This window comes from Octodon degus, unplaced genomic scaffold (assembly GCF_000260255.1).
Source record: "Octodon degus isolate 3935 unplaced genomic scaffold, OctDeg1.0 scaffold00019, whole genome shotgun sequence".
Taxonomy (NCBI): domain Eukaryota; kingdom Metazoa; phylum Chordata; class Mammalia; order Rodentia; family Octodontidae; genus Octodon; species Octodon degus.
This window is the reverse complement of record NW_004524595.1, coordinates 3,012,568-3,023,119: the sequence shown is the minus strand read 5'-3', so window position 1 is coordinate 3,023,119 and position 10,552 is coordinate 3,012,568. Positions and strand designations below refer to the sequence as shown.

General features: G+C 51.1%; 1 protein-coding gene across 1 annotated transcript; it reads right to left on the bottom strand.

The window, feature by feature from the left end:
- Positions 1–307: 307 nt before the first annotated feature.
- Positions 308–8,438, bottom strand: CUNH2orf71 (chromosome unknown C2orf71 homolog). Its single transcript, XM_004627533.2, has 2 exons — positions 4,831–8,438; positions 308–473 (listed from the first exon to the last, which is right to left on the bottom strand). The coding sequence occupies exons 1-2, from the start codon at positions 8,436–8,438 to the stop codon at positions 308–310; spliced, it is 3,774 nt and encodes a 1,257-aa protein (XP_004627590.2).
- Positions 8,439–10,552: the final 2,114 nt, after the last annotated feature.

Here is a 10,552-nt window from a genome sequence, read left to right as displayed (position 1 = left end):
ACCTGACCCACTGAGCACGGGCTATATTCCTCTCCTAAATTAAGGCGAGCCCTTGAATGAATAAAAAGTGTCACCGTGGGGTCTAAAGTTTTGGTTAACCTCTGAGCCCCAAGGCAAAGTAGGATTTGGAACTGAAAACTGCCATTGTTTATAGTGTAGCAGACCCACTGAAAAGTGGTATGTCTTGAAGGCCACTCCAGGATGTGGCTGTGGGAGTCGGTCTGCGTGCCACGTAGGTGCAGCGTAGGTCCTTGGCCGTCACTGGAGTGACTGGATCCATCTTCTTGTGCTGAGGCTGTTCTTCAGGCTAAGATTTGTCCTGGGCATGGCTGATGCGGGCCTCTGGCTGCAGCCCGTGGCCAAGCACGCAGAGGTCTGGGGGAGAAGCCTGTCTGCTGCCACTGCCCTGCAGTTCTGGGGCACAGGGGCTGCTCCAAGGTGCCACATCCTGCGTGGGGCTGTCCTTGCTGCTGCTGTTGCTGCTACTGCAGAGAGAAAAACCAAGGTCAGCTCAGACCCTCCTCTGCTGTTCCTTCCCACTCCTCTCCATCCCCCACTGTCCTCTGTGTGTGTCTCTGAGTCCTCTCTCATGTAACCCAGTGGCTCACCCTTGGCAATGGCCCATCTTTCTGTGTCAAGCACATCTGGCTGGGCTGTCCCTGCTGTGTGCTCACCTGCCCACCTGTTGTGGTCGGGCCTGGTAGGAACCAGCTCTCAGCTTTGTAGCTCACAGGCTGAATCTTGTTCTGTCCCCTGCCCAAGATCCTGCTGGTCTGAACAAAGCAAATCCCTCAGGAGCTCTGGGAGCTGGGCCTGTATTTTGTTTTTGTTTCTGAAGCACTTGTTTAATAAAGGACTAGGCTTAGCTAGTTGAATTAACAATAACTGTAATAGCAAAGGAAAAAAACAAAAACCAAAACCCACAAAAACAATAAACAAAACCAATCCTGCTTTCACAGCTGCTGCCCTTTTCCTGAATGGAATGACATAGAGGCTGCTTGGTCCAGCCTTGCCCGGTATTCGGCTAGAACTGAGTTTCCCAGCTGCTGAGTGGGGCTATGGCTGGGGAGGGAACCCCACATCATCCTCAGTCTGACCAGGCAGGCTTTGGAAGAGCAGAAGGAAGGTTGGTAGGGAACAAGTCAGGTTGAGGAGACCAATGTGGACAGCCACATTGGCTATCTGCTGGCAGGCAGGCCTCCAGGTACCTTGCGGAGGCTGGAATCTGGCTCTAGGAGTTCTAATCCTAGCGGTGTGATCCATAGCACATTAAATAATCCTGCAGAGCCTTGGTTTCCTTCTTTTAAAGTGGAAATTGTAAGAGAACCCACCTTAAGTATCAATGTTTGATGAAGCGTGTGAATCTTCTAGCAGGTAGCTAGCACCTAAGTGTTGTGGGGTGTGGTGGGAGGGGTGGCACGGATCCTTGGCTTTCAGGCAGTGAGGACCCTTCCGAGTGCCTTTGAGCCTGTTATATCTGTCTTGGTGTCTGGTCCCATTTCAGGCCCCTGCCAGTGTTCAGGGCTCAGTGTTGTTAGTGGGCCACTGTTGTCCCTCTGTCCTTCTCCCTGAGCCCTGGGGCATATGCCCCACCTGTACTGCTCCTTACCTGGAGCAGCTGGTGGAAATCACCAGGGAAGCCTGGAGAAAGCCCATGGCCTGCTATTCTGGGCCTGGCAGGTGGCCTGAAGGTCAGGCCTGGTGACTGATTTTCCTGGTTGTCCCCCTCTTTCTAGAACTGCTGGCCACAGAGCAGTCTGAGGCAGGTCTCACTGGCTCAGGTCAGGAAAAGGTGAGAAGGAGCACACTCCCAGGAGGCAGTGTGGAGTGCATACAGTACCCCAACACCCCGAGACCTTGCAGGGATTCAGCTCCTGACTGCCAACATGACATCCTCATAAGCCAGCTTCCTGAGTATGTCTCCAGGGATAGAAGGGCCCCAGGGCCCACAATCAAGAGGATATAGACATCACTTTTATTGTTTCAAAAGGCTCATGTCTAGCACAGGTGACATGACAGGAGGCAGAGCCCATTGCAGTTGCAGGCCCATTAATCCTGCTGTGCTTGCCTCACCGGAAGTCCTGGTGGGCACAGCTGTGTCCCTGTAAGTTGCTGCCTATGAGCTTGGGAAATCCGTGTCTAGGTGCCTAGTGTCATCTTCCCCATGTGGGATGGCAGAAAAATATGCTTGCCCTCTATAGAGAGGCAAGAGCTTTCTACCATTACAGCTAGAGGTTCTGATTCTGGGTCCCAAATTCACACCCCGGGGTGGGGCTGAGCATATTCCTATCGTGTGCTCTTTGTGTGGAATGTCTCAGAGTCGTGGTCATACCGAGAGGCAGGGGAATGGGGCAAGTCAGGGGAGGGATCACTCAAGTGCTCAAGTGGTTATTTTGACCTTGGGCAGGTTCCCCTTTCAAGCTACAAGGAACCCTCCTCTCGCCCCAAAGATTGGGATTCAGGGCATAAAACAACCGTTTAGGCTGCTGTATTCTGAAGAGAAGCCCTAGAAAAGGGCATTATTTTCTTCTTGAACAATTTTATGTTCTTGAGCAACTTTATGGCTCCTGCTGTTTTAAAATGTTAGTGTTTTTAATTAATGCCATTTTATTGTCCCTGTTCTCTCAAGCTCTTCTCCTGAAGGGCACAGTTCTAGAAATCTAATAACGGAATAAGTAGGTAGTGTGAGGAATAATGCATTAACATTTATAGAGGTTCTTAGATGAAAGCCACTGTGCTGTAGGAAGCCCATTTTAAATGTAAGAAAAGAGCAACGTTACACTAAGATTCTTGCAAAAATAATCAATATTTCATTTCTTTCAAGTGGCTGGGGAAGTTTATATAACTATTATCATGCACAACTTTCCTGAGATAATACCTTTACTAACAATTGACTGTCGCGTACTTTGTAAAAAATTACCATTTATGCCCAGACAGATTGTGAAGGCTGCACCGTGTGTCACACGTGCAGAAATTCGCTGCAGATTTACACAACTGTGGGTAAGGCAGCGACAGCAAGAACTGCAGTTGGTTGGGCTTTGTCTGATCTGTATCAAGACGCATGGGTAAGAGCTCTTCTCTAATAGGCTTCTGATGGACATTTTCCCCATATAGTCTGTAAAATAACTACTTGAGCACTTGAGTGATCCCTCCAGTGCTCATGAGGTGCCTACATAGACTCGCGTCCCCTTGCGGCCCTGCGCGGAGTACTCTTGGCAGGCTGGGCCTATCCGGTGCGAGTCACTTGCGCCTGCGCAGAAAGGCACAGTCAGAACAGCCTGCCCAGGGAAGGGGCGGCAGCGCCTTCTCCAGGACGTGGTACACTCATGAAGCCTCTTGTTCTTACTTTACAAACCTCTGAAGTCGGTGAAAGGAGGGCTAGGTCCCTGGGGAATGGGCAGGCCGCCACTCATATTCTGTGCCACCAGCACTAGCCATTCTCAAGATGTGGTCTGCAGACTTCGTGGTGCGTTCAGGGCAGCCCTTAGGTCAAGCCTGTTTCCTTCATAATATGAAGATGTTCCTTGCCCTTTTTGCTCACTCTCAGGAAAGTGGGATCAAGTTTCCAGAGCCCATACACTGGGTCGTATCATCTCAGACCGACTGGTTGCAGGAGCAGATCTCAGGGCTCAGCTGTCTTCCTAGCTGTTGAGCCAGATACCAACAAAATTTGCAAAAATGGAAGATCGTGCCACTCCTCTGACTTAATTTTTTGGTTGTTGCAGAAAGCAGACTTTTCATAAGAATATGTTATTTGTGTTACCATGGTGATGATTTATCCTTTAATAACCAATAAATGTTTTGCACATTTCTCAGCTTTAATTTCTATTACAGTAAAAATGCATGGACTACATTCCATTCACAGAGGCTCTTTGGGGTTCTCAATACTTTTTTTTTTTTTTGTCTTTTTGAGACAGGGTTTCATTATGTAGTTCAAGCTGGCCTTGAGCTTACTTTGTAGCCCAGGGTCTCAAACTCTCAATGATTCTCCTGCCTCAGCCTCTTGAGTGCTGGGATTACAAGTGTGTGCCACCATGCCCAGCTAGTAATTTTTTTTTTTTTTAATTTTTATTTTTTGGCAGAACCAGGGATTGAACTCAGGCTCTTGAGCTTGCCAGGGAAGCGCTTATTCCACTGAGCCATCTCCCCAGGCTAGTAATTTTTTTAAAAAAAATGTATTCGCTACAGGGTCTCACTTTGCAGCTCGGACTCGTAGTGATCTTCCTGTTTTCATCCTCACCAGTGCTGGGATTACATGTGTGCACCCAGTCTTGGTGGCAGGCTCAGCGTGCCCAGGGGTGGGGCTGGCAAAGCGCATGGTACAGGGGATCGAACCCCAGTCCCTATGCTTGCCTAAGCAGACACTTAGTCTGCTGAGCTATCTCGCTGGCCCTGCAGCTAGTAATTTTTAACCACTCAACCAGATAGTGACCAGGTAGCTTGCTGGACCCAGTGAATAAGGAACAACAGAAAGCAGCTGCTGGGTGCAGACAGAGCTGGAGTGAGCTGACCACTGGCTTTTCCTTTCACTATTCTTTCATTTATAGAGTAAGGGGAGTGGTCAGGTAGGTTAATTTGGTCCTTGTAGTCTTTAAAAAAAACAACACAGCCTCTTTTCTGTTAAAATCTTTCTCAGGAACCCGAAGTATTCCAGATAAATGCTCAGTTGCACATGATGGAAGAGGGGCCACTGTTCTCTGTACCTCTTTCCCACTTGCCTCTTTTCTTGGGGCACAGTTTGAGAACTACTGACCCTGACAATCCACAGAGTCCCTGTGCTCTTCTCCCTTCCAAATACCCGAAGGGTAGTGGCTCTAGGAAATTTCTTACCTGCTTTGGCTGGGCTGGGATTCCCAAGAGGCACCGGTGGGGTTGGAACCAGGCAGCTGAAGTTGGATGCCTAGCTGGTGGTGGGGAGCTGTCCTTTTGACGAAAGGCAGGGGATTGAGGGAACACAGGGCCATTCTCTGCTGTGAATCTGCTCTCATCCATGACCTGGAACTGCTTCTCCAGCATACTGCTTGGGCCCCCAGAGGGGCCCCAGGCTCTGGTGGCAGTGACTGTGGGGTCAGTGGGCAAGCTGTTGAGAATGGTGATTTAGCTTCAAACAGAGATGATGTGGCTGGGCAGAATGTGGCAGATACCTTGGCTGAGGAACCTTGACTGTTGTCAGAGTCTCTGGTCTCGTCCTGCTCCTGTGATGTGGACACTGGTAGGGACGTGGAGGAAACAGAGGAGGGGGAGCTTGCTTCCTTGTGCTTGGCAGGAGAGCTCCCTGGAGGTGGGCTAGGAGACTTGTGTTGGCGTGGCAAAGGTCCCTTCTTTGCTGGTGCTGGACTCAGCACCTTGGGGTTCACGGGTGGGCTGGGAGCTCCAGGGCTGGCTGGTGGGCTGGGGGAGCTGATCACAGACGGGAGATTTGGCTGGGCAAGTCCCTGGGAGGAGGGTGGGCCGTGCAGTCTCCTGTCTGCTTGGGGCACCCAGTGTGCCTTTGTGGGAGAGGCCTTGCTGACCATGGGGGGACTTCTCTCTCGGCTCAGCCTGGAGGCCTGTGTAGAATGAGTTCTTCTTGTGACTCTGGCCAGGCTGGGTTCTGAGGTCCTGGTTTTCCCAGATGAAAGGCTGGTGTGGTGCCAGGCAACTGTCTTCTGGGGATGCTTGGAGGGGCTCGTGGCCTTGGCTGCTTGGGCCTGACTCCTAGCCTTGCCCTTCTGCTCTGAGTCTCTGCTGGCTGCTGGTGGGAGGCTGGGCTCCAAGGCAAGCTTCCTGGGATTGCTGCCGCTCTTGGTGCTTGCTAGCCCTGTGCTATGCAGCTTGGTGGAACTGGCAGTGCCCTTGCTGGGCAGCAAGTCCATGGGCTCCATGGAGGCTCTCAGCTTTGAGGAAGCCCACGTTACTCTGGTAGGACCAAACCTTTCCAGTGCTGGCGCTGGTGTCCCTGCCGGGGAGCTTCCTGCTGGGTTGCAGGCTTCTGGAGGCTCCAGAGAAGTGAATGACTTATCCATCAGGATTTCCAGAGGTGGTGGAGGGAGTTGCTCTGGGTCCCCCTCTGCTGCACAATGTGTGTTCTCACTCTTAGATGCTTCTGCTGTGGAGAAAGCAGGAAAGCCAGGCACCAATGGTCTCCAGCCCATGTCTGCTTTGAGATAGTTGCTACCCACTGCTGGGGAAATTTGGGGCTTGGGATACAAAGGAGCAAGCCCCCTGTAAATGGGAAATCTAGGAGGCATGATGGGGACCCCCCACCTCCTGCGACAGGGGCTTGACCCCGAGTTCTTAGCGTCCCCTGGTGTCCTCATGCTCTCAGCAGAACTGAAAGTTTCAATAAGTTTTTTGACTGATGTTCTGGTGGGATATCCCCTGATGAGCCAGTCCTTGGCTCCGGAAGCCTCGCTGTCCTTCTCACTTGATGGGACGGCACCTGGCAGCTTCTCAGTGTTTCCCTGCCAGGGCTGTTCACCTTCAGGGTGGGCACTGCGTCTCTGCCAGATGTTCTTGTCCTGACTGGGCAAGATGCTGAAGTCCTTGGTGAGGGATGCCTTGAGCTTGCTGCTGGGGGTGCTCGGGCTCACCCTGTAGGTGCTGGGGAGCCTCGGAGCTGCTGGCCTGGCTTGCAGAATCTGCTCCTTGTTCTGGCCCTGCCGTTTGGCATCCATGGCATAAAACACTTCCAGCCTCTGACTGAGATCTCTCTGCACCCTCTGCAGCTCCTGGAGAGTGGGGTCCTCCTCAGGGCTCTTAAGACACCCCTCTGACTGGGACCTCCTCTGCCTCTCGGGGGCCCTCCTGCTGCTGCTGACCGTGCTAGGTCTTGGTGGGACTGTTGACCTTCTGTCCTCTTCCTCAGCCCAGTCTTGATGTCCAGAGGGGATAGGGACAAACTTGATCCTTTCACTGATGGCTTCCTTCATCTTCAGAGTCATCTCCCGGGCCTGGGGGCTCCTAAGCTTCCTGGAGCGTGGCTGAAAGAGGCTTTCCCTATCAGAAGGGGAAGACTGGGGCCTTGAATGTGGGGCTCTTTCCTGCTCTGTGCACAAACTCATGCTGCTAACTTCTTTGTCCTCCTCCTCTGGGCTGCTGTCCTCACTGTCACTGAGGGATGGAGTAGCCATCAGCCTGGAGCTTTTAGGGAGATGTGCTTTTGTGGGGGCTGCAATCTGCAGAGAGTCACAAGGCATGCTGTTGCCCACCACCAAAGACTTAGAGGAAGTCCTCTCTGGGCCTGTGCTGGGGGCGCATGGCCTCCTTACTTCACCCTGTGTTGCTGGTTGAACCTTTGTCATGGGAGGCCTTGATAGTGGGCAGTCCTGCACTCTGTCCAGACCTCTCCAGAATGGACCTTGCTGCCAGGCCTGTCCTGACAGACTGGCCACCATTTGGGGTGAAGCCTTCCGTTTCAGTTCTGTGGGCTCTGATGTGAGCTTGTCCATGGATGGCACGGACTCATTGTCAGCACTGATGCCACTGTCCTCAGAGCACAAGGGTAGATCTTGTGGCCTGGGGTCACCACGGCCTTCACCTGTGAAGTTCTCCAGCTGCACCAGTGTCCTTAGGAGACGTTCCTCCATGCCCCTTTTCACGCTCAGCTTGTTTTTCAAGTGGCTTGCAGTGGAGTAGAGGTAACCACTGGAGCCCTCTAGTAAGCTGCCTGTGAGGGTGGCCACTGTGCCGTGGAGCACCTGTAGCTTGCTGACTGTGTACTGCAGGAGCTGTTGCAGGAGGTCTGGCTGCTCCTGGGGATCTCCTTTCCTCAATGGCCAAACCAGATTGTCCTTAACCTCCTGGAGGAGCGCTTCTCCATCCCTAGAGATCTCCCCCAAGAGCTGGCTCACCTCCTCAAAGCACAGCAGCAGGAAGCGGAGCATGGGCTGCAGCAGCTCCCGGGTCTGGGTGGTCTGCTGGGTGAGGTGCACGATTGCTTCGTACTTGGAGAGGCTGGAGTGCAGGTAAGTGTAAGCATGCTGGTGAGCCCTGACCAGGGGCTCAGGGAAGTCCACTTTGCCTGCTGATCCTGGAGCAGGCACGGCAGTTTGACCTGGTTTGGAGGTCTCCTGGGTAACACTTTGCACACTCTCTTTCCTGGGAAAGGCTACCTCTTGTATCCCATGGGAGCCTACTGTGGTGAATGCAGTGTCTTCAGCCATGTGGGAAGTTTGGGTCTCTGGCATCAGTCCTTGCATATCTCCCATGAGCTGACGAAGTCCTTCAGCCACGGTTTGAGTCCTTCTGGAACTTGACAGCTCCTCCATCAGCCTCTGTCCCTGGGGCAGGCTCCCCACAGTATCATAGCAGGCAGGACTTTTAACCAGCAAAGGGACAGAAGCCCTTGTCCTGCTCTTCTGATGTCCTGGCAAAGTCACTTTAGGCGTTTTCAAAAACTGAATGCTACTCTTTGCAGCGGTGTTTACACTGTCACTGTGTGAAGGTGTGCAACCCATGATTTCAGCTGATAGTCCACCCACAATCTTCACAATTTCCCATGAATCATCTGGGAAACAGGAGCAAGAGACAGTCTCACTGGTCCATCCATGCAGTTGGAGGCCCAAGTCCTTTGAAGTCCAGGGTGCAAGGTCCTAGATGTGGACCAGGATCTTCTCATCTTCCCAGTCCCACTGTGAAAAAGGAATGGTGACCATCATCTTTGTTTTTCTAGTTTTGAACCTTCTGCTGTCAGTGAGAAGTGGGACCATTCCAAAGCACCTAATCGCGTGGATTATGAGCCTGTGTTTTGCTTGTTTCTTAACAGATGTGGATAGCAAGTGGAGCTTTAAGCCTATTAGGTTAATCATGCTCTAGCCAGTCAGCACTCACAGTGTGTTCTAATATAGAACTTCTCAGCATTTACTATCTTGGGAAGCAGATTATTTTTGCATGTGCTTATGCTTTTAATTCTGTTCAGATGCCTGCCATATGAAACCTAGAGAAATTAGCTGTGATTGTGAAAGCCTTTGGAAGAGATGCATTTGTGGATGAGAAGAGAGAGTTTGACGATTACAAACTCCAGGAGTAAAGTGACCTTCACAGCTTACCAAGGGCAAAGCAGAGGAATGCACTCTAATCTGCTCTTATCAAGGTCCCCCCACAACACACAGCAGACCACAGCCAATTGGTGCATTGCTTTCTTCAGGGCTTGTAAAATCCTGCAGCTGTAGTGATGGACGTCTTTAACTAGTAAGGCAGTGAATGAGCAAGGCACGATTGCCTCCCTCTATATTAGCACCTTGAGTTAGACAGCAGGAGAACTGTCCTTCCTGGCTGGGAGGGAGAAAACAGGAAAACTTACTGTCATGTCAAGTTTCAAATCAGTCACTATGGGCCACAGTGACTCAGAGGCCAATGCTCTCCTGGGAAGAGATTTTTTTATTAAACTTTTCTCCTAGGAAAACAAGCTACACCTAGGCAGTGGAGAGTTACTCAGTCATTAGGAGTAGAACTCAAGGGGAAAAATGTGTTTTTCTTTTCAAGCACATCTTTCTACTCAAGCTGAGCAGAACACTCTTGCCCTTGGCCAAGGGTAGCAGCTGACTTTTTAAAATTCCTTTTATAAGCCTCACTTGCTGTCAGAAAAGTCTAGAGCAAGAATTTAGAGCAGAGAGACATGGATTTGGATCTTCTTATCCTTTGAGTTGGGGACGTTTGCTGAGGCAGAGATCATCTTTCGAATGGGGACAGTGGTGCCTCCCTTTCTGAGCCCTTGTGGGGGTCAGGTCTTGGTTAAGTGCTTTAACCAGGACCTGGACGGGATAGGAATTAAAAATAATTCCTTACTCCTTTCTCCTCAGAAGCTAAGCCAAGCCCTACCCATTCCCTGAACTGTCTGGAAATAATCTCCAGCTATTGGTCTTGTAGTTCTCTAAATTTGGCTTCTTTGTTCATTTAGCATCCCGTGTCTGGGCAGAATGGCCTTGTGTTTGGTGCATGGCTGCCCTAGGGTTTTCCTAAGGCTTCAGTGTGTAATTTCTGTGCTCTTAAGCACGTTGACACAGTGATTCCCCAAGTCTGAAAGAGGCTTTTATTTCCCATTTCCCATTTTGGGACATTGGGTCATTGCCAGTGTTGAACATTCCTAATAGAAAAAATGCTGCCTCAAGCGTCACTGAGATCTCCTGAAGGTGATGAGATTGGAGTTAATATTCTGGCTTTCTAGTTTTCCTTTTTCCTCTGGAGCTTTGTACAACAGTAATCATAACACCGTGGATGTCGAGATGTCTCCGAGACAGAGAGGACACAGTCATCTCCTGTCCTGTGCTGGGAGCAAGCTGGAGAACAGCTACCTGGGCTGCGGGTGGAACCAAGTGCTCAATGCTCCAGAGTGCATTGTCACTAAAGTGCCCCAATCTGTTTATTTGCAGCAGAATGCAGGGGAGACCCAAGCTGAGTCCGTGCCTGGGGGCAAGCCATGTTGAGCATGAAGTTATTGTTTCATTTATGCCCATGCTGGGCTGGCCGGTAAACAGGGGTGCCATGCTCAGAGCCTATTCTTTCTCCTCTGGGTCTTGCATTGAACAGAATGAAAGCTCGTCTGAGGGAGGCCTTATGTAAATTCTCCTGC